Genomic DNA, 24,850 nt, shown 5'->3' on the forward strand with positions numbered 1-24,850 from the left:
CGCTCACAAACAAAAGTAAACGCTGCCCGGCATGCTCATGTTGCACTGCGGAGTGCAAATGTAAAGGGCAAAAGGCAGCGTAAACGCTTGGAAGTCGCCTTTTGCCCTTTACATTTGCACCCCTCCGTGTAAATGACCAAAATGTGGCGACAGGGACCTGCTTACGTTAAAGTGTACGTAACTGGTTCCCATCACCAAATCACAATTTTTTTCAAAATGAGCTACAATGTATGGTGACATTCCCATAATCCTTCCACCTTGGTACAAAGCCAAAAGTCGTGGTTAATTCTGAAAACAATTCAAAATATCAGTTTACAAAAATAAAGCATATCTTTTCCAGCACCTCATCTTGTCCTTGGTCAGATCCTACAAGGTTGGCCTACCTGTCATTGGGCCTCATCAGGAGTTTGGCAGTATCCTGGCGGTAATACTGCCAGCATTACGCCAGTGCAAAAAGCGTTACTGCTACTCGGTACGGCGCTATTAGTGCTGGATCATGGCTAGCGGTTGGGCAGTAATTGTCCATTCCCCATTGCGTCCATAGGACTCAATGGAGTTTGGGGGCACTATTACCGCCGACAGTAATTGCACCGGCGGTAATAGAATCAAAAACAGGTGGTAAGTGGGCATTTTTACCTCCAGCTTTTTGCTGGAGGTAAAACTCCAATTTACCACCCAACTCAAGAATGGGCCAACCCTTTAAATGCGGCTGTAATAGCGTTACCGCCGCATTTAAGGGCTGAGGCCCAACTCGTGATGAGGTCCATTGTGTATACACCGCAGTTCCACTATTGCGCTGCACGGAGACCTCCCTCCAGCCATGTAACTCCTTCTCCAAACTCCACCCATTAACATTTCATTCTGGTGTCATTTGAAATGTTTGATTGATCGACTTCAGCGTCTTTTCGTGCTTGTCTTTTTTTGCTGTTGGTCATAAGTGCCCTGTTTACATTTTGATGCCATGTCCCTGAAATAAATGGTTAACTGTGGTGGTGGCATGTACTGATGATGGCACTGATCTGTGTTTCAGCAGCATACCCAGCGGCGTATGCACCAATCGGCCAAGCCTTTCCTCAGCAAGCAGCCATCCTCCCACAGCAGCAGAGAGAAGGTGAGGCACGGGGAAGGGGCGTGCAGTTGATGCAACGCAGCGGGGTGGGAAGGGAGCCCCAGGTAAGAAGGGATCCCATGCTCAGAGGCCGTGCATGTGTTACACCAGTGCTGACCTTCGCTATTGAGGCGCCATCAATCTTAGTACGAAGCATGTGTCCTTGTGGTCATCAAGACACACACATTGCTACCATCACCTTGATTCGTTCATCTTGGGAACTGGGGCGTGGGACAGCCTTCTTAACTACAAAAGCACCCTGAAGCCACTCTCTGAACACCTTATTTACTCATCATCTGGTGGGAGGGCCATAGTCGGAATTTCTCACCGTGGTCGCAGGACGCATGCTCCCTCCATATACGTTTGTCTCCAACATCACCTTTTTCCCGTGAGACACATCTACCCCCTCATCTCGTTGTGGACGCACCACGTCTTGCCCCATCGCTTTGTGGGTGACCTGCAATTTGGGTTACGGTGTGTGTGTGTGTGAGTGTCACATCTTACCATTTGAGTGACGTATCTTGCTAACATCATCTTGTGTGCGAGATACATCTGTTTTGCACCACCTTATATTTGAGGGACTTCTCCCCCACCCCTCAGCCCCCCACGTTCACCTTGAGTGTAAAACGCACTTTGCCTCCCTCTCCTTGTGTGTAAGTACCAGCTTGCCCCGAGTGTAGTGATCGGCGCATCGTGTCTCCATTTCCTTGTCTGGGATGCCGCTTGCCCATCGCCCGATGAACAGAACACATCTTCTCCATCACCTTGCCTGGGAGAGCCAATTCTTTTCTGCATCCACTTGACCCACGTTCACATCGTGCTCCTATTGCTTTGTGGGCGGGACCTACCATGCCTCATTCGTCACCTAGATTCCGTTCCCGCCATCTTGTTTTTAAGACACATCTTATCTCTAACCCGTTGTGTGTGCCATGCATTTTGTCTGCATCTCCTGTTGTTTCCATCCTCTTGTGTGGGAGGAAGGTCCTGCCCCACCAGCTAGACACCCCCCGCCCATCATTTTTTGTTAACGCAACGCATCTTGAGCTACCTCAACTAAACCACGCTGCGATTTGATCTTGATCCACTCATTGGTCCATTCTGCATGCCATTGGGAGTAACACTCATTTTTGCTTCGACTCTTGTTCTCCTTTAGAAAGCTCCATTTTGTGAGTAAACAAGGTCTCAAGTTGTGTAGGAAATGGTGTGGGGTAGGAGGGAGGTCTTTCAGGTCCGTTTCTCCTGTCCCCAGTGAATTAGTGTGTGGGGGGGGATCTCCAAAGGGCCGTTCATGAAACCGACCATAAAATCAGAAACATCCCAATGAACATCCACATTAACCAGCTGCACTATACTGTGAGCTCAGAAAAGAAGAACATTCACGCGTAGGCCAGCCATATTGGGTAGGGCGTGCAGTGCCTTCAGCAGCCATATTAGGTAGGGCGTGCAGTGCTGCTGGGAGTCCATCAACCATATTGTGAAATGGAACCCACACCACCAGTGCAGAATGAATGAAGGGTGTCCAGTGATAAAGTCGCCTGGGAAATGGCCGCCAGCGGGCGACATTTCCCAAAGAATTCACGCTCAGTAAAATCAAACCCTTTTCCCAAACATTCTAGGGTTGGAGTTTATAATATAAAATGATACCCTCCTAGAATATTTGGGAAAGTATTTTAGAGGTCAGGAAAAAAAAGCCACCTACGTGGCGACTATTTCCAGGCGATATTATCACATGGAACCGGATGAAGCTGCTGTGGCTGAGAGACAATGCTTGTTGGAGAACTCATGGAGTTCTGCCTAGAGAAGCGGTCTGAAAGCTGGGGTTCTCCAGGTGTTTTGGACTAAGACACCCATGATCCCTTACCACTGTCTGTTCTCTCTAGGGTTAAGGGAGTTGTAGACCCACACACCTGGAGAGACAAAGGTGACCTACAGTTTAGCAGAGGTGAATCTTTTTGTATTTGTAGTGGCTTGACAACTATAATCCAAAAGGCGTTGATGATTCCATTTTGCAATTTGCTTGGCATTTGTTCTCTTAAAAAGAGGCAAAGTTGAATGATTTGAAGTTGTAGGTTTTTAAGAAAAGCAGTGCAAAACAAGTGCAAAGCAGACGTGGTCGGAGTGGGACAGAAAATGCATATATCAATTTCTTATTTTTCGTGACACTGAACAAGTGAGAGTTTTTAGTCAATGTTGCAAATCGTGCCTGTAGAACACAGCTGATTGGATGCTGTGCTGTGTTACTCATCTCGAGCATATGGGCGCCATTTTGCGAGATCTGCTCTGCTTGCCGGTGATTTGGGTCAAATCTAAGTTATCCAAAATGGTGTCCAGCGATTTGCAGGATATGTGACCCCTGCATTTTCAGCCTTAATTGGCGCACCATTAAGCAGATAGCTATGGCAACTAACAGAAAGAGTCTTCTTATGTGTAGTGCCAGAGTTATGGTGACTCCAGCCTCACTCATATTTTATTGTTCATCACCCTTTTCATTAACCATTACTTTTTTACTTTAAGTGTGGAGGAGGGGCTCTGTCATAAAGATAAGTAACAAAAGGATGATGTTAAGGACGATGTTGATGATGGAATAGCTCAGCTCTGCTACAAAATATTGGTTTTGTCACATTTTAATGACACTGTCATCTGGCCCTCACCCATCCCTAAAGTGTTGGAACTGCTGCCACCGTGTAGTGCTGCCAGAAATTGCTTCTAAGAATTGTTAATTCAAAAGCCAACTCTCACCCGTTGACCTTATGCCTTCGCAGTCTTCCCTTGCTGCTAGCTCATCACTGCGCAGCGCCCCCATGCAGCATTAGAAATCCCTGCAGTCACACAGTCTGCTGTTTACGATGATCTGAGCCTCTTTCTAAAGCCGACTCCTGGTCACGCCCCCCTGCTTTCATAGGCTGATTTCACACCACTGGAAAGCGTGAGGATCTTCTTGACTGCTTCTGAATTGATCTCCTATTGACACTGCTCTGCCTGAGTGTATCACGTCAGAAAACTACAACATTTGGTTCCTATCATTAGCTTTAGAGCCATTCACTGATAAGTCTATTAAATATTGGACTTCTAAGTCATTCCGTTATATGTATAAGTGCAGCTCCTAAAAGGTTATAGTCTATCAGAAATACTTGAAAAACGTTATTAAATTAAAATTGACCTGGAGTCCAGGAGTATAGTTAATGTAATGAAACTGGTCTTGTATAGCACCTGTCTACTACTATTGGTGGCCTCGCTGAGCTTGTTAAGTCCAATGTTTTTAATCAGCATCATGTGCTATAGCACATCATCTCTTGTTTTTTGTTTTTGAAAATTGAGGTTGCATTTCTCTACCTTTGCGATGGCCTGTTCTGTGCATTTTTCTGTTGATTTTTTTCTTGGGGTCAGTTGCTTCATTGCAGTCCACGCTAATCATTAAGGCAATCCATTTCCAGGCCCATGTCTCTGTGAAAAAATCCTGAACCCTGCAGAGGTTTTCCCAGAGAAAAATGCGGGTGTGTATTTCATGTGTCCCTTTGCGTATGCCGAAAGACAGAGGTCTATGTGAGCATGTGGGGAAAGGGTGACACAAAATAACAATAGCGAATACAGGGGGAGCCCCAAGAAGGCAAGGGATAAAAGCCGGCCGAGGTAGGACCCAGAGGGAAGCAACACCGAAAACAGGCAAGAAAACGCTTGTCTCAAGGAGGGCCCGAGAAAAGGCACACAAGCTTCACGAATGGGCAATTAACTCTTTTGTGAAGAAGGGATTGAAGTTTAAGACTCTGTATTAATGCTTAGATCACTCACCAGTAATCCTCATTTCTCTTAGCCCTACTCTTCATTGTCACAGTACTTACATTTAAAGTCCCAACCTCCACAAAGGGAGCCTTTCTTATCCAATTATAGTTCTGCCCCTCTCTCCAGGAGGCATCACACCTCCATTCACCTGTACTCCCCAGTTAACTTTTCCCCCACATATGATCATGGGTCCTACGATCCACGACAGGGACGGTTTGGCAACCTGTAAGTACTGTGACGAGAAAGAGTAGGTCTAGGAGTAATGAGGTTTACTGGTAAGTAAACTAAGCTTTACGTCCACATCCCACGTCCTCATCCCAGCACTTACTTTTGATGAATATCATATACAATGATGATGAGGCCTTTGAAATACCACACACCACACAATGGGCCTCATTACAAGTTTGGAGTGCAGGAAACAAAGTGGCAGTAATTCTGTTACCACCACTTTTCCCGCACCGCCAAACTACAAGTTTGCTAGTGGGTGTTGACTGGTTTACCTCCATGCCACTGGCAAAAAAGAGCCAGTGTTACTGGTGCCGGTAATACTGGCAATTTCCCCAGGGAATGGGGGATTACTGCCGTTGCCGGCACCTGTGCAATCCTGGAAATTCTGAGATATCAGGCGCTGGTAACAGTAGGTTTGTTTGCCGGTATCCCACCAGAATTACCGGCAGGATACCAGCAAACCTATGTACGCTGTAGCAAACTCCATCACCAACTTTACTGACATACAACTGACACGACTTCAATCAGTGTGTGCCAGCGCTCAGAAGACCAGCGCCAAAAGCACAGGCCATCCGACTTGCAACATTCTGCCAATAATGTCTGATGAACATGTTTGGGGCAGTCCACATTGCCGCCCTGCACATCTCCTGCAGAGAGACTTCCTGTGCATCTGCCCCGGATGCCGCCTTGCACAATGTCCTTTGAATCATCTCAGGCAGCAACAGCCTCCTCATAAGCCATTCAAATGGCCACCCAAATCCACGGACTAATGCTAGCCACCCACCCAGGCCTTTCTGCCCACCCCTGAGGTTCCAAAAATTACAAATAGGTTGTCCACTTTTGGAGCCCTGCAGTCTTTCGCGTGTACATGAGCAATGCCTTCCTGCAATCCAATGTATGCCTGTGCTCCTCCTGGGTGCGGATGAAAAGCTGGAAGTATAATATTCCTTCACTTGTGAAACTTGGCAGCCATTTTAGGGAGAAAAGCCAGATCACAGTAAAGCACCATTGCTTCTGGCAGAATCTTCTGGAAAGGCTCTGTATGCAAAAGAGCCCCACTATCCCCCAATATGTGGGCAGACCTCGTAGCAACCAACAAGACAGTCTTTAAAGTCAAAAGTTTCACATCAATTTCCGCCATTGGTTCCAATGCCTGTCCTGTAGGAACCACAACACAATCCTAAGGTGGGTCCCAAGAATAGTCCACCTGCCTAGAGAGAGAAAAAGCCCTTTAACATGCCCCCATCAGACACTCGCCCTCAGAGGTGCCTCCCCGAGGGCTCACTTAAACTATTTCACTCTGCCACAAACAAGTCCTCCTGGAAGTTCCCTCACAGCAATTGTAGCACCACTGTAATGCCACAAAACAGCACCTCCACCACATTCCTTTCACACCAGGACACAAACTGGTCCAAGGCCTATTATAGCCCTTCAAGGTGGCAGGCCTCTTGCACCGCTGAAGGGAATCTGTCACTTGGGGAGCAACTACTAAGTACTGCCACCCTCTACACTCAACTTCCAAATTGACTATAACACTAGGAACACCTGCAATTCCTACGAGGCGACGGTTACCTCGGCAAGAGCCTGAAGTCCTGGAGCTTGCCCAACACCTCCGGGATCAATGGAATCGGAGGAAAGGCATATAGCAAAGCCCCCAACTACCCCCAAAATCGCATCCACCAATGAAGCTCCCCTGCTAGGGACCTTGGAGCATTCTGCATAGTGGCACAGAGATCCGGCAACAGAGAACCAAACCGTGTCACAATCCTCCCGAACGTTTCTTGCAGCATTCAACTTCTCCTGGGAGGAGGGAAACAACCGACCGAGCATGCCCACTGCCTGATTATTCACTCCCCTGATATGCAATGCTCTCTGGTGCTCCAGGTGCATTTCGGCCCACTCTTCCAAGACCACAGCTAAGGCTTCCAGTGGTAGAGACCGTGTGCTTCCTTGCCGGTTGACAGTGGTCACTGCCCTTGTATTGCCTGTCCAGCCCAACACTGAATGTCTCCACACCCAGTCCAAAAGACTACTAGGGCGCTGGTAATTACCACCACCAATTCCATCGAATTGTAAAAGTGATCCTCTAGTGCCCGGTCTAATCCAATTGATGGAAGAAACCCCTAACCCCACAAACCCTCTGTAGAGTAATACCCAGACCTGTGCTACTGGTATCGGTAGTAGGAATGATCGGCACTGTTCTCATCAACGAAAAACCCTTCAATGGAGTGCCCAAATCCAACCGCAAACGAAAGTTGTCCTTCAGCTCTTCTGTTATTGGCAATCAAGCCTAAAACTCATGTGAGGCCGGGCAACAATGTTGATGCAGATGAGACATCGGAGGCTGGAGGTGCAACCTCGTCCATAGAACCACCAACTCACAGGATGCCATATTCTCATGTGCCTGTAGCAGCCTCAGAGGCCACCTCCAACCTGGCCAACTTCAGCAACAAGTCCTGCAGCCAAACCACTGAATGCATCAGGAGAAAGACACCCCCCCCATGCCTGCCCAGAACTGAGCTCCAATAAATGTCAGCTACTGAGAAGGCAAGAGGTGAGACTTTCCTAAATTGACCAGGAACCCCAGAGAGCCAGGCGAGAGCAGGTAGACCGAACATCCTCCTCTAGTGGAATCATCGAAGATGCCTTCACCAGCCAGTGGTCCAGGTAGGGAAGACCCGAACCCCATCCAGGTGACGAGAAGCCACCACCGTAGACAAAACCTTTGTAAACACTCTTAGTGCAACTGCGGATACAACCTCCTAATAGGTATATGAAAGTATGCATCCTGAAGTTCAAGCAAGGTCAGGTTATCCTATTCCCTAACCAGGGGGATGATTCTTTGCAGTGTTTCCATCTTAAAACAACACTTGACCACATATCAGATTAGATATCACTAATTCAACACTAACCAGAACTTGTCAAACCCCCTTGGGGACTAGGAAAATGGTCCAATAGAAGCCCTGGCCCACAGAGACCTTCAGCACTCACTTGATGACCGTTTTGTCTGGCAACTTCTGGACACCATGTTGAAGTCCCAGTTTCTTGATCCTGCCTCTGGGCCATGGAGTGATCATAGGCCCTCACTGTGGGAGAGCAACCCAGAATTATATTTTATATCCCAGCTGAGCCACTCGCTTTGCCCATGGATCGAATGACCATCGTTCCCATTTGTTGAAGAAATAGCACAGTCCTCCATCACAGGCCTCCTCTGCTGAGTCTGACGAAATTTGAAAGTATGACTGTCCACCCTCGCCTTCACCTTCCGACTCTGTCAAGGTTGAGAGAAGGCCACATGCTTGGCAAGTTCTTGGAAAACAACACGCTGAGATTCATAACATTTCTTAGATTGGCAGTGTGCTTGTCCACCTTGAAGAACTTGTGCACCTTATCTTCCAGATAATTGCCAACCAATTTAGCACCATCAAAAGGCAGATCCAAGGACAATGCCTTCCTCAGACGATATGATTGACCTTTCCACCAAGAAGGAAAATCTTGAGTCAGTCTCAACCATCTCTCCAAGAGGTTTCCTATTTCTTCATAGGATATGGCTTGGCCATAAAGTCAAGCAGGGAAATCGTCTCTCTTCTCTAGGTCCCTCCATTCTGACGAAATGTTGCCCTTGATATCAAGAATCAGAGGCAACCCCAGTTTGGGAGACTTTTTGAATCAGTGAGCCTTTGTGTCTCCCAAGACCCTGACTCCTCCTGAGAGGAGAATCCCATTCGATCTGCCACCTGCTGCAGCACCCTTGCCAGCACCCCTTTATACAGGTACTTGGCCCTGGGTTGCCCTCCTCTTCAGAGGTTTCAACATCACTGGAGGAAGAAGACCCAAAAGACAAGGACAGCAGGGAAGAAAACAAAGTCGCCTTCCCTTTGGCTTTGTGCTGTTGTCCCCTGACCTCCTTCAGAACCCTGCAACACAATCTTCTGCAACCTTTACTCAAACACAGATATTCTCCTTCCATGCTTTGTGTGTTTCCTCCCTGAAGGGTGGAGAGGATCTTCCGAGTCAGACTCCTCAGAAGAAGTCTACTCCACATGTTTCTGTTTACAGGTATGACTCATGCTTGACCAAACTGCAGAACAGAGTCTCCACGCCACAGAGCCCTCGGCTCTAGCAGCAGCTCCACACATAACCCACCAGCCAGCCTGCTATAAACTAACCGTGCCACATAGGTCCCGCAGCGCACTCACCAGTTTACTGGAACCGCCTGATTCGTGCAGCCTATGTCTAATTAACATCTCAGTAGCCAGTGTTTACCAAGCATCCTGGGGATGCACAATTCTACTGCATGAAAATGGAAAATACAGGTACGTAGCCTCAGTGCCCACTTCGCGTACCATTCCCTGCCGAACAGGAAGACTGATCAAGGAGTGGGCACAGTGGCAAACAGTCTGCGCGGGACTGCAGCTGCCGCCCGCCCAGACCCGTGCAACAATACAGCGTGAACAGCTTTCATCAGCGCTAGCCCTGATTTGAGTGACACTTTGCCCACCACGGCCCCCAACTTGGACCGTACCAAACACTATACAGCACAGGAAAGTGCATAAGCACAAAACGAAGACCCAAGCAGGAGCAGACCTCTGCCTTGTTTTCCCGCTCACAGTTTCACTAGCGCAGGGCAACTCACTGTCCCAGGAAAGAAGCTGCATCCTGCACCACATCCAGCTCCTCCAGCAAATCCACACACTGCCAAGTGCCCAGAAAAGCTCAACCAAGCTCCCTTGCCCAAGCAAGGGGTTTGGGAGTCTCCCTGATCTCCACATCACTTTGCCCCTTTGCAGAAGAAGGCCCTGAGAGGGGTCCCCCCAATGTTGGCCCTCAAAGCCAAGCAGCGAGCGTATCACTTTTGGGTCACTGTTTGGAGGACAGGAAACTTTTAACCGAGGAGTGTGGGTAAATGGAGTTGTTGTACCTCCTGGAGTGAGGGGCGGAACATTTAATTGTATAAGAAGCTTCCTGTCATGGAGACTGGGCCCTCAAAACTAAGTACTGGACGATCGATGTGGAGGTAATGATCATTGTTAGTGCCAGGTGTGATGGCAGGCATGTCGGTTCCCTGCACCTGCTCTGTGCTGCCGATGATCGACGGTTGTTTAGCGTTCATGTGCAGGACGGTATACGTCTACTTGGTCAAAAATATTTTACCTTTTCACATTTTACCAAATTTCTTTTGGCGTTTTTTGGTCGAAAATGTGGGGGGAGACCCCTGCAACACCGCCCCTATTCCCTTACCCCACCCCATATTTATATTCAATTAAATTTGACCGAATTTCGACCAAGAAAACAATCAATCAAAGAAATTTGGTCGAAAGTAAAAGATCAAATGTTTTTCGAACAAGTAGGCTAATACCTAGGAACGGAACAACACTAGCAGTATGCTTGTGCTGGACTTCAGCTGGCTCTACGCTGCCATTTTGGAACACCAGCCATGTGTGTACCCTCCACAGGAATCTCCAGAAGCGCCAGTCAGGATATGGGCTCTGCAGAAGGAGAATGAGAACCAGAACCCAGGACAGGAGTTACCAGTAAAGGATTAGCAGGGTGTCAACCGGGGCATCTTGCTGGCAGCACATCCTTCCAATGAGACCCTAACAGTACTAATAGGGGAGATAACGGATGTAGCCGTTGTTTGCATGATTTATCTCAAACCTACATCCAAGTGATAATTGTAATCATGTTTGCTTTTTTAAAAAGTTTTTTTAACTGCTCAGCTGCCTCAGTGTGAGTACACATCCTTATTAGGCGGCGTTAGGTCATGGATGTCCATGTCCTCTACAAATAAACGGTTAAGGAATATATTCTTCTTGCCACCAAGAAAAGGTGGTTCATTTTATGCCCCTCAGCCAGCCGCTAGACTGCTCTCTGGTGCTAACCCATAGAGGGTTATGTGTGAAAATCATGTAGGTGGTCACTTTATGGCAACTCTGCACTAGGATGTCATTCCTGTGTACATGCCTCCAAATCAGGAGTTCAAAGGTTAGTGGACTAGATCTTTGCCTGTTGGAGACCCCCCAGTGGGTAAGAGCAGCTCAATGTCAGTCATAAGGCCTCCTTTGGTCCATGGTGATATTCCTGACCCCTAAACCAAGGGGGGGGTCTATTTCTGCTGCATTTTACAGACTCTGTGTCTCCAGAAATAGTTCTTTTTTAATTTTATTTTTTATGGCAAAGTACTACTTTATTGTTTTTTTAACTCTTTATTTAGTTCAACAAAACAATTACAATTCAGTAAAGACAACCATAAGCAAAACAATCAGAGCATTACTGAGTACAAAATGTAGGGATTACATTAAGTCAAATACAGGAAAGAGAACAGAAAGCAAAAGGACATATGTTCTCTGATTGCCAATTCACTGCTAATCTATTATCAAAAACACCATTTTTTATTTTACCAACAAAAATACAACATCGAAGACACAACAAACATCAACCCTCCCCTGCCACCACTTGAAGATAAAAACAAAGTGAAAAACCATTCTGACCTAGCATCAGGCATAAAACTAATTGAATTTACCCCATTGTTCGTTATAGACTTCTTCTCTATGTAATTTACCTAATTTCAATTTCTCAAAACATGAAAGAATTTGCACCTGAACTAGCCAATCTTCGACGCATGGCTTTTTCCTAGTCTTCCAGACACGCAATATTAGTCTAACGGCAACAAAAAGGACCTTATTAATCCAACACAACATCACATATTCAAGCTGCCGAACACAGCTCAAAGACTTCATTATCACAGCTAATGGATTTCTAGGAAAAGCAATCTCACATTCCATATCAACCCTATCCAAGACTTCATCCCAAAAACCCATTACTTTCTTGCAATCCCATAACATGTGTAACATAGTACCCTTTTCCTTCAAACAACCCCAGCACTTATCATTATCACAAAGTCCCAATTTACACATCCTATCCGGGGTCCTAAAAAGACGCCCTAAAGTCCTCTGGTGAATGAAGCGCAAATTCAAATCAGCCTTTGCTCTAATCGGAACCTTCCACATACTTTCCCACTCCTTCAGAGATATAACCTCTCCAAGTTCTTCAGACCGTGCACATCTCAACTTATCCCTTAATCCTAAGGAACGACTTTCAGTCGGAAAGAGTTTTAAAAAACTAGATACCCTATGTGGAGCAGTAGAAAGAAAATTACAACTCTCAGGTCTCTGCATCAGAGGCAAGTCAATCATCTGACTCCTCTCCGATATTAAAGCACTCAACAAATTATACCTTCGCAATTCCCTTTGATGTAAACCAAATGTATCCTTCAAATCCTCAAAGGACGGCATACCCCCATCATACCAGATATCTTCTATCAACAATATGCCCCTGTTAATCCAGCTTCTCCAACACAACATCCTATTATTAATCTGCAAACCTGGATTCTGTCAGATGGAAGCTTCCTTATATAAATATAATCCTTGCCCACCACCAGTAACCAAAGAGATGATAGCATCCTTAGTGACCATCACAGATTGCAAATTAGCCACTTGCCTAGGCGACCTACCAAAGCAGTATAAACTTTCACCACAAAAAGGTCTCAATTTATCCTCCTCAATTCCTGGTTATTATCCAGAAATGGTTCTGAGGATGTTGACATTGATATTTTATTTCTATCGCGCTCATACACAAGTATTTCAGAGCGCAACAAGGCAAGGGAGAGGATCACGGGAGTGCAAAACAGCGATCTTACTAGGCCCAGTGACATTGAGAACGCGCAAGTGCATGGGAGAGGGGGAGGGGAAAAGTGCATGGAATGGGGAGAAGTGGAAAGTGCGGAGCAAAGGAGAAACCTAAATAATAATGAATAAATAATGAAGGTAACAAACAGTGGTAGTGCAGCCAGCAATTGGCAAGTGCTGGGTTTAAGGCAGCAGACAGGGTAGGTCTGATAAGTGCAGGAAGAAAAAGGAGGGGTGTATGGGTACAGATACAGACCCCAGTGCAAGGCGTGGCCCAGAGGCAGTGCGGGAGGGTGGCAGGGTGAGCAGGTACCTAGGCCCGGCAGACAGAGGGTGGCCAGGTGCACGGTGCCAAGAGAGAACAGATCAGCAGGGGAGAGGGCGAGCGAAGGCAGAAGCAAAGAGGAAGGTCTTGAAGTGCTTCCAGAACCGGAGATGGTTCTCCTCAAGTTTTAGAGTGGCAGGGAGGCTGTTCCAGAGGGAGGCTCCAGCCGAAGACAGAGATCTACCACAGAATTCTTTGAAAAACGACTGACCCTGAGTGAGTTAGAGGTTTAGCCAGTGGATTGCAGTCCGTGTTTGCCAAGGTACTGGCTGTGAACGCATATACACTATCCACTAGTGTGCTAAAGAGATCCTACTGTGACTTAATGCAAGCTGAGAGCTTATTCTTGTGTTGCTTTCAGTTTCATTTTACACAGCAATCATCTCTGGGTGGCAGAACCTGCATGCACTCAGTATTCAAATGACATCCTGGTGAAATCTCTTTTGTCAAGACATGCAACCATTGGGGAACAGGAGAACCAAACTAATGCAAGCCCAGCAATGGATATATGATATGATATGATAGGTTATTTATAATGCGCTTAATACCCAGAGGTTTGGACCCGGGGATCGAACCTATATTGCTCCGTGTCCAAAGCGAGCATGTTGCCCCTGAGCTATCCCCCCGATACAGATCCAAGACACATTGGTCACCAAGTAAAGACTCTGACAAACATTGAACACCTTTACCGAGGCTGTAAGCTTAATGTTTCCTTGGTTTAAATAACTCTTAGTCCCCAACCAGTGCTGGGACCTGTAGCTTGGTCATAAACATCTGAACTAAATATTATACCTACACATATGTAGAACACAATGGGGCATTACTCGTTCATTTAGGACTATCTGTTACTATCCAGCTAATGAACTGTGGCCCGCAAGATACTTGGCTTGGATGTGTACTCTGCCACCACAAAACAAGAGCCTGGTAGTAGTGCCAAGCAAAGCAACCTGTAGCCCACCCTCCACTGACACCATCGCCCTCGATACCTGTGGCATAATGCCCCACAATCACTACAGGGCATGGGAGGATGGTGGAGCCATCTTTGCCAACTATCTATATACCAATAAAGTTGAGAAATTGCTCTGGACTAGTGGCTTGAATGGTCTTCCTACTGGACGTCTTTTGGTCAGGAGTTTTGGTTGTGGGTTTAACCTTCATGTTAGGTGTGGCGTCTCAAATCCGCTTCATCGTCATGCTGACATCAGTCCTGTAAACCCGGACATCCAAGAGGACAGCCAACACCTGGGCCTTTCCCATATTAATTGGTTTTATTTAGTCTAAGTACCAGCAGTGCGGGTATTGAAAGGGTATGTGCCTGGGTTCCCATGAAGATCCCTTTATAACTCATCTTTTTTTCATCAAGTTTGTCTTGGTGAAAAGACTTCAGATATATCCCTTTCAGCCTCCAAAATTCAAATCTGGCACTCTTGATGCCCTTTGTCTAGTTGACTATAAGGTCCACTACATTACTAAGAAGCTGGATTTTCAATCCCATAATGAGGGGCAGATTCTCCTCTAAAAAGCTTAAAGGATTGAATGTCTTATGTCCATTGGTATTTGCATGCCATGTGTCTGCCATATGCTTGCCTGCATGGTTCTGAGATTTGGGCACACTTTGCTCATTTCTATGAAGGATAACATGAACGGATTTAGGGCCAGCATCCAATCTCAAACAGAAGCAATGAGTACGCTAATGGCTATGTGTATAGCACACAGCTGATGTTGGTCTTATTTAGTGCCACTGTAGGCTTGGTCGGGGACACTGCAGTACTGCCAGATGCTGCCAGACTACAGTCCAGTTTTGAGAGCGGAAGCTTGTTTGGTTTGACTATCTTGGAGGAAAGCTCAGGGGCAACATGCTCGCCTTAAAAGCAAGACGATATGATGCAGCAACACAGGTTCGATCCCCGGGTCCGCGCTTAGAAACCTCTGGGTATTAAGCGCGTTATAAATAACCAATCATTATTATTATTATGTTCACTCGGAATGAATAATGTCAGTTGTTGTGTCTGAAGCCAGAGAGGTGGTGCCTTCTTGTCCTCCATCTTATGTGTCAGGTTAGCGGAAGTAGTAGTCATTTGGGTTCATGGAGGATGCTTGGTGCAAGTAAGATCAAATGGGGCAAGACTTGTTCCTTGAAGTGAGTCCTGTGTGGATGGGTAGATTCAGGTGTCATGCAGGAGACTTGGGAGAGGGGGCGCTGCAACCATGGTGCTGCAATCTTTCTTGCTTCTTATATCATTGCATATGTGTAAGGAGAGGATGTCGCGCGGCAGTTCAGTGCATGCAGTCATACATTTAAGTCATGTAGAGATAGCCGGTGCAAAAGATGCATCCAGAGGTGGAGTTTGTGTAGCCTGTGGAACTTGGATTTGGGCTTGTTTCTTCCATCATGTTACATGAGTGGCAGCCCCAAGTACATGTCCCTTGCCAACATGGCCGCGAGACTACATCCTCCCGCGAGAGGAAGAAAACACAATTCTCAGCTCCAGGGAACCCCGGATAAGGCATAAAAGTCAAGTGTGATCCATTTGTAGGTGTACACGCGAGTGCCACTCATGATGAACTGCAGTGCATAGCACCATCTAATGCCACATGCATCATGCATGCTTTTGAGCTAAAGCAGTACGCGCCCAGAGAGTGGTACGGTCCTTTGGGTCAAGATCAACGTGAGAGCGGCCGGGAAGGGCAATCCAAGGCATGACTCAGGGAAGAATGGGATGGCATGCAAGATGCCATCTCGCTGCATCCTGGTTATATAAGCCGGCAGCAGCCAGGCCCATGAGAAGGTGACTACTTCACTCTGGGACATAACAGAGGTGGATGGTTATATGTGATCTTACCACAAACAATTTACAGAGTGGTACATTTCATTGCAGACAAAACACCAAAAAACACGAATTTGTTTTGTTTGTCCCACCCCCAAACCCCTATTTTTTTAACCTTTCAACATCACCCCAACCCCATCTCGACCCATTTTAACCCCTTACCCCACTATCTTTTATTTATTTAATTAATGTGTGCAGTGTTTTTCGGTGTTATTGTCCGCTCTGAAATTGACCACTCTGTTTTGTTTGCAGTAAAATGACTGGTTCCCGAAGTGGACCTATCTCTTGTCGTGCTGAAACAGAGCTAAGTATTTACCTACTCAATGGCCTTGTAATTAGATTCTCATGATTTCGCAGGAACCAGCGTTCAGATGTAAACCTGTAGTAGCTGCTTTTTAAAACTATTTGGGCCAGTTAAAACACTGAGCGTGTTGAACTGAATCTGCCACACAAAGCTGTATCATAGGGTCACTAATATGTCCCCCTTGCTAAAAACCAATATCCTTCAGGGATCTGAACAATTTTCAAGCCTTGTTGACAAAGCACTCCTTTGCACCCTTCTCTTCCTCTGGCTTGTACCCCTGACTTGAAAGATGGCCTTTGTGATGGCCATTCCTTCTGCAGGGCTAGTCTGAGGGCACCAGCCCATCTCTCCACAGAGGAATGGTGCCCCACCCACCCCGTGCTCGCCTAACGTTCCTCTGACGGTGGCCATTGATTTCCACATGAACCAGAAGCTCATTCCCTCTGTGTGCTTCTCCTGTTCTCATTCCAGCTGACCAAAGAAAATGGTGCACTACTTGGATTTGAGGAAAGCTCTCAAGATCTTCTTCGAAGTTCCACCTCCACCGCATGTCATAGGTAAAGGAATGGATTCCCACAAAACCCCCAAAGAGTATAAAATATTCTTACTGTCCAGAGAATGATCTGACTCAAGGTCATATGGTTCCATTTCAAAATCTTTTTCAAATGATCCGTCTATCGCAATGTTTTTCTGATAAATTACTGATTTCCCTACATTGACAAATTGCCTTCCATGTGTCGTGTGATGACCGCCATTGATGCTCTCCTCTTTCTACACTCGCCCCCCCCCACTGCCGGGCACTATTCCTGGGCCAGTCCACGCCCTATCGTAACTTTACAATATTGTTCTAGTGGGTCCCTCTCTCTGCATCACTTTCTTTAGGGCATTAAGTAATTGCTCACCCCCCCTCTCCCCATAACCCTTTTTGTACTCTGGTCAAGCCCTTCTGCTCCCTGCATTGGTGTCTCCCACCATGTGTCCATCACCTTTTGATTTGTTTTCAGTGCTTTTCCATCAATGCACCCCCACATTCACTCTCCTCACGTCTTGTCCCCATCTCTGGTGCTTTGCTTCCTTTCCGAATTCGGAAACATGATTGCGTCAAATTGTTTTGCCTGAAAAAGAGTCTTTCATCTCTTTTGCCTTTTTAAGTGAAACTGACAATCTGTCTATAAAATGTCAGGAAAGTGACAGAACAACATATTATTACACCTGACTATATCGTGAGTAGACATGAAATGATTAGTTATTTATAACGTGCTTAATACCCGGAGGTTTCTAAGCGCGGATCCGAGGATCGAACCTGTGTTGCTCCGTGTCGTCTTGTTTCCAAGGCGAGCAAGTTGCTCTTGAACCATCCTCCCAATGAGCCTCATTAGTGGGGGGAGGCATTCACATGTTTCCTGTAGAAAAGAGCCTGCTTTAGAAATGCGCTAAGATTAGTTTCAAAATAAGCTCTCTTCATTTTTGTTCAAGCTGACCACCCCACCCGCGTCTTCAGGTCATTGCAGAAACAAGAGGGACAATCATGCCCTGAGCAGGGCCTCGTCATAATGTTAGTAAACTCATTTCATGTCATTACCCTTATTAGGTGCTTGCTGCTTTAAGGGAAAACAATCTGACAATTGTACTCTGTCTTTCATTGCAGGGCGTCCTAGCTAGTCACAAACACCTAGGCCTGGACGCGGATCATACTTGACTTCAGTTAGGCCTCTATGCTGCCCATTCCGCTGCATCCAGCTTTCTCCTCTGTTGCCTCCTTAGCAAGGGATAACCTCTGAATAGAGCCTAGGCAGGGCAAGAATTGGGAAGGAAGGCATAGCCTGTATGTAGTGCATGTGTAAACACACACACAACCTGTGGGGCAGGCTCGCGGCAACATGTGACACAATATGAAACACAACAAAAAGATTGCGGAAAATGAGAGAGAGCTGAACAACACAATAGGGAAAGGCTGCTTACTCAGTAAGTCTTGTATTCGCTATCCCTAAACTGCCTACGGTATTAGCATAATTGACCTAAAAACATTTGACCTAAATATTTCATATATATATATATATATATATATATATATATATATATATATATATATATATATATATATATATATGGGCATGGGTAAGGGTATAGATTAGGTTAAGGGGGAGTGGTGAGGGTGTCTCCCACCGCATTTTAGACTGACAAAAAGGTCAAATAAATGCAATCACGTGATTAGGTCAAATGTTTTAGGTCAAATAGAACCAAACCTTGTCTCCTACTACCAGTGCCCACCATCTCTCACCAGTCTAACTGCACATAATCTACCCTACTGTCCAGCACAATGAGGATGAGGTACACAGGGTGCTTGGCATGATAGGATCTGACATCATTGGAAAAATAGGAATGATGAGTACAGATACATCCATGCAATTGAATTAAGATCTTTTGGAAGCAGTTGCTGGTCCTGCTACAGGTTGACGGCAGTTCCCACACGTTACTAATAGGAGAGACGGAGCATTCCATGGGTACCCAATTCATGGCCCTGATGTTTTGGACGACAACAACCCCTATTAATCGTAGTCAGCGGTGGCAGTGGTGAAGGATCATGGGAGTTGGAGTCCAAAACATTTGAAGGACCACACATCCTTTAGCCATGCGTGAGCATTTTAATGATGAAGTACGACTATTTTCCAATTCATGGGGAGAGGAGAAAGCGGCCTTGTGTTGACCGAATGGCGAGCGGCCTTTATCCTAGATAGCATTGTCGAAATCTGCATTTGAAACATGTGAGTAATGCCGCTGGCTGTCTGAGGTCTGGTAATTGATGGCTGTCCTTTGTTGTGTGCATGTGTGTCGCCCCAGGTCCTGAAGGCTGTAACCTGTTTATTTATCACCTGCCCCAGGAGTTCGGGGATGCGGAGCTCATGCAGATGTTTATACCCTTTGGCAGTGTCATATCTGCCAAGGTCTTTGTGGACCGTGCCACCAACCAAAGTAAATGCTTTGGTAAGTAACCATGGCCCATTGTAAGTAACCATGAAGAGGATTTCTCCCCAGGCTTGGCTTCCTTGAAATGCGTCTAGATCCCAACCTGGGCAGAGGCCTAAGGACTCAGCAGCTGCGCTGACTGTTTGATGATGGGGGACCTACCTTCTCAATTGTGAGGCAGGCCTTGTCTGTAGGCGTATTCCTGCTTCCTGCACTTGATTGTGTTTCCCTTGAAAGCCCAACTTTCTTTCACCGCAAGCAAACAAGATACAAATAATTGTTCCACTTCCACCTCAAAATCGGTATCAGGTAATAATGTCCCCATACATAATGTCCCCATGCATAATGTCCCCATACATAATGTCCCCATGCATAATGTCCCCATACATAATGTCGCCATGCATAATGTCCCCATACATAATGTCGCCATGCATAATGTCCCCATACATAATGTCTCCGGGATAAGCCATTTGCGACATTATATATGGTGACATTATGTATGGGGACGGGTTGCGGGGATGTCGCTTGCTCCCCTTGTAAAAAAAAAATGGTGGGTTGTGGGGGCGTAGTAATATCTCCGCAAAAAACAGCAATTTTTTTTTCAGGAGACATTTTTGTCTGGACACTATTAGATGGAACCTCAACATTTCCCAAACACTCTCCCATTCTCTTATTGGACACATTAGGAAGATGTGTTTTTGAGATGAACTCAGAGGTGTCTTCCATTTACTCAGTGATAAAACAATGTTGTCATTTATATACCATTCATATACCATTTAAAAATAAGGTCCATATAAAAAATCAGTCTAACCCTTTGTATGTTCTCTCGCTTCCCAACAAATGTTCATACTTAAACATTCTTATCAAGAGCTCTGCAATTACCGCCCCTCAGTTGAAAAGCTGTGAGCTTTTTCAATGGGCCTGGAACAATTTGCCGCTTTTTCTTCAATGAAGCCCATTGTGTTTCCTGCAGATTTTTCCAATAATGAACGTTTGCTATGCACCAGTTTGACTTTCCTTAACTAGGTTTTTCATATCAGAATCTTTTCAGGAACTATAAAAGAGAATGCATCACCTACCGGATATTGTTTTTCTTCTGGTTGAACTATAAGGACTAAGGTTCTGCATAGGTTTTAAACAAATAAATGTATTTGGCCTTCCAATCTTCGAGGGTGCGTTTTTGTTATGCAGTCGCAAAAAATATAAAGAGTAATTATTTAAAAAAAAACTTTTTACTGCATTGGCACTGCGCTGATGTGTAGATTAAAGGTCACACTGAGGAGTGTAAGAGCTATGACCCACCTCCAACTCATCTCCCATCTACTGTACAGCGCGATGTCAATGACAGAAGGAAGTTGTGCAGAAAAAGTCAGCCATATTGCAACAGGCAAACATCTGAAATAACTGCAACAGTAACTGCAACAGTGGTTACCGATAAACAGGAAATCTGAAAGCAGCAGAAATATTTACCAACCAAAAACTCAAATCAACTTTCAGTAACCTCTAGGAAGGCCCTGTCACGTTCACATGTCACACACTGTCAAGCTCTCTGAGGTGACAGCATGGCCACCACACGCCATCCTGCTGGTCCTGACACTAAGGGCCTCATTACACGGTAGGCGGTGAGCATTGGCGCTATTAGCGCCATGGCTCATGCCGGTAAAATACCGGCACCGCCTTGGCGGAAAGGGGATTTACCGCCCCATTCCAAGGTTGGAGGGGTGGTAAATCCTCCTTCCGCCATTGCCCTTCCCCATTCCCATTTCTGCCCCATAGGGCTCTATGGGAATGGGGAAGGCGCTAATTACGGCACCGCAATTTTGCGGTGCCGTAATTAGCTCCGAGGTCCCTTAGCGGGTTGGATTTTAACGCCTGCAAAAAGCAGGCGTTAAATCCCCCAACCCGCAAAGGGTCCTCGTAGTAAGGTGGTAGGGATTTACCGGTACCGGTATTTTACCGGTACCGCTAAATCCCTACCGCCATCCGTGTAATGAGGCCCTAAGAGTGCAACACTTTGACCCACTCATGCAAGCGCCACTCTGGCCCTCATGTCTCTGGGCGGCTAATTGGTCCCAGTGACCCTGTATGCCATGCTGGTCTAGACATCCCTGGGCACCCTGTAGCAACAATGTCTTGGCATGACAATCAACAGGGAAATGTTGATATCTGATCAGGACAAATGCTCACTTTTTAAATCATCTACAGTGTGCATTTTGGTCACAACTTGCGACCAGAACTATCTATTAGTGAATATAGGGCTGCAGTTTCACTGTGTTGCGGGATCTATAACTGAGCAGTAGAAAAAGAAAACAACAAAGGGAGCCCTACGCTTCTTCTTTCAATATCATAACTATGTTTTTTCCATGTGAAAGAGACATATTGACACTTGTGACGAGAATATTTAGGAGAAATATTGTCAGTCCTCCAATATCTTTATAAAGTCTTTTCAGTCCATTAATGTAGTTGAAACTGAGTCTACGTTATTTCCATTTTAAGCATTTTATTGCAACCAATGTTTTATGTTTCAGCCCACAACCTCTTCTTCAGGGTGAATTCTAAATATATGATATTAAAAGTGGATGAATATAATCAACATAATGAAGGGTAATCACAGCACCCTCAAGTGTCGTATTCCTACCACCAAAACCTTTTAACTTGCAGCAATTCCTATTTCACTTTTGGGCCAAATTGAATACCCTGTAATTGCATTGCAAATGTCCTACTACCATATAGAAAATCCAACTTACTAATGTTTCAACTATATATGTAAATCATATGCTGCTTATCATTTACTTCATCTGGCTTTGAATGCTAATATAAATAACAATTAAACATTGCTGTAGTTTCATCTCTTACGTAACTTGCCAGACTCCAGTCAGTCTATTTCCCAAACCTGTCTTATTTCATTTTAAGCTTTCATGGATCTAGTAGAAAATGTATATCCCTGCTTAAATTGTTGGTAAACAGTCCCGCCCAGCCAAACCTTATCGATCATTTGAATATTTGTTATGACTATTCCTCCCACAGATTCCTCATCTTTGAAGTCCACCTCAGACACAGTCTGGACCAGAAACAATTCAAACATTTGAAGCAGCTGAGTCCATCACAGCTCCCTGGCCCCTTTGCATCAGCATACATGCCTGCAGCTGCCAGCACCATTTCTCTCATTTGTTATTTTTTTTAGTGGTCATAGTGCAGTAAATGAGCCGGAACAAGACAGAGCAGCGCTCCGGCAAGACAAGTATTGCCGGAACGCTGCTGGAACACTGTCCTGTCCCCTGACCCAGGGGCTTGCCCACGGCACTCACAAATCTGCTCTGAAGACGCGATATCGCACGGATATGCAACTCGCACTTCAACGAGCAGGTGGCTATCAGAAGACTCTACAGCGCTGCAGAGCCTTCTGAACGTAGTCGGCGCGTTCAAGTGCGGGTTACTTGTGCTTGTAATAACTTGGCTTCAGAACAGGATACTCCTAGTGAGAGCTGTCGTAAAGCCGAGTTATCACATGTACGAGCAACACACGTTTCAACAAGCAAACACTTTCAGTAGACTCGGCAGGGGAAACAGACAACAGAAAGAGCCAAAGCCTTGCATACTTGTTGCAGATGTCCAAACTGGTGAATATGTCCTGCAATGTACAGACATTTTTCTTAGGGTGAGTAGTACGACCAAGCCAAACTTTCATTATTCGCTCAAAAGGGTTTATTACTTAATCACTATAAGACAAACATGTTTAAAATTTAAAATTATGGACTTCTTGTGTTCCTATTAAGCTCTTTGCTTTTATGCAAATCATCAGGATTGGGTTCTATGGAGAGATACTGTATTGCATGACATGGCCTAGCAACACGCCACAAGCCCCGCCATCCCCTCCTAATGGCCACGCCCTTCCAAGGATGAGAGGGAGCCCCCAGTAATTTCTTTCCATTTCCAGCAATAAATGGTCACCTTTTTAACGTTTTTGTAGAAGTTGGGTTTCTAGGTGTTTTTTTTGCAAATGCCTTATCCTAAATCGAGACTTAAGCCCTGCAAGGACTGTGACTCCTCTGTCCTTTTCTGACCCCCACTTGACAATTGTGGTGCCCCAGAAAGGACTGTGACGAGGAAGGCTATGGTTCACGTCACTCCAGGGACCTGAACGTAGTGAAAGAGTGTGTGGGTAACATTTTTCAGACTCTAAGAAAACGACAATGGAAAAACTAGAGGAATCACAGACCTAAAGATCAGTGTTTGAGTCACCGGCCATAAAACGTTCTTCAACATCTGAGGAACGGGCGTAAAAAGAAGCGCCATCACCGCTCTAGGAGTGAGTCTTTCTCTTCTAGAACACACTCTCTTTTTGAGAAACTGTCACTGAAGGTCCCATATCGGTTGGAGTTGGATAATTCTGCGCCCCAACTGGTGCAGACAAGCTCTGAGTCCAGAGTCTCTTTCCCTATTTCCTCTTCCACACCAGAGCAATGGGAGGCCTATGCTGAATGTCTTTGACCAGGCTTCACGCGCTGTCAACCTTCTTGCGGTTCCTACAGCCCTGCCAGACACAGTTCCGCAGAATACAAGGCTCCCACAAGCCCAAAGGCTCTGGTCAGAGAGCAGTACCAGGAGACCCAACACCTTCGGTATCTTCAGCCCTGGGGCTGTGCTTCATTTCTTACTCCACAGCACCACCAATCAGTACTGCCTTAAGCAGCATCCTTCAAGCCGGCGCTGTCTGCACTTGCACAGTCTTCGCCAATGAATCATTATGTACCTGTACATGTGGCTTATTAAGAATTCTGCTCTCTGCCCCGTCACTCACAAGCCTCGTTTTTAAGTTTTAAAGACATTTCTAAGGTGGAGGAGGAGTAGGGATTCAAAGACCTGTTCTGCAGTCTTCAACGCAATGCTTCTATCAGGGAAACATCTCACGAAAGGAAGGTGTTCCAGAAGATGGTTCAGAAGCATGCTTTGCCCAGTTGACAAAAGAATTGGGGGTGCAAGTGGCCTGGATATTTCTCCTGACTCAGGTATCGGGACCTCAGACATATCTGCCATAGGTCCAGACTACGTCACTTTCAGAGGTATCTTAGGTGGTGGATACATTGGGCTTAGCAGCACTGCCGGTGGAACAGAAAATGCACCCCTGAACAGACATCCGCCAGCCTTAGATTTCTACAGTGTCATTGTTTCCCTTTAGGGGGGCATTAACACATAATTGATGGCAGTGTGAAGCCGACCTGCTTGCAGAGGTTTGGGGTCAAGAAGAACTGACACGAGCATAGAGAAGCCCCTTTGGACTCTGTCTGATGGCACAACCTACGACACAGAGATTGGGCATCCAAATGGCCAAAACAGGATCCTGGCCTACAGCATTTCCCATGACCCCGGGGCTTTGCAGAGGAAGGGTTTGGTGACGGGCAGCCTAAGCCTCGATACGTTAAACGCATTATGGTCAACACCCATTCCCTTCGTGATACATCTACATTTGCTGGGCAGCGTAAGCCTCAGGAGTTGCAAGGCTCCTTCCAACTGCTCGTATATGAAGGCAAGGGGATGGCAAACACCTCTATGAACAGGGCTAGAGACCATGATTGCTTGGGAAGGGCAAAGGCAACAGGTTCAGTATTACGCCAGCATGTG

At 46.0% G+C, this 24,850-nt stretch overlaps 1 protein-coding gene across 20 annotated transcripts in view; it reads left to right on the top strand.

Annotated features, from left to right (window-relative positions):
- CELF6 (CUGBP Elav-like family member 6) overlaps window positions 1-24,850 on the top strand; it is a 582,701-nt gene that overhangs the window by 509,414 nt on the left and 48,437 nt on the right. For 8 of the 20 annotated variants that reach the window (XM_069624632.1, XM_069624623.1, XM_069624628.1 and 5 more), the window contains 2 exons: window positions 1,031-1,111; window positions 19,103-19,246. In XM_069624632.1, coding sequence (XP_069480733.1) covers window positions 1,031-1,111; window positions 19,103-19,246 — 225 coding nt within the window. Of the gene's footprint in view, window positions 1-1,030; window positions 1,112-16,209; window positions 16,233-19,102; window positions 19,247-24,850 lie in introns of those variants that run through there. The other 12 variants (XM_069624633.1, XM_069624637.1, XM_069624625.1 and 9 more) reach the window with 6 other exon arrangements.

This window comes from Ambystoma mexicanum, chromosome 11, assembly GCF_040938575.1.
Source record: "Ambystoma mexicanum isolate Mex_15411 chromosome 11, UKY_AmexF1_1, whole genome shotgun sequence".
Classification (NCBI taxonomy): Eukaryota; Metazoa; Chordata; class Amphibia; order Caudata; family Ambystomatidae; genus Ambystoma; species Ambystoma mexicanum.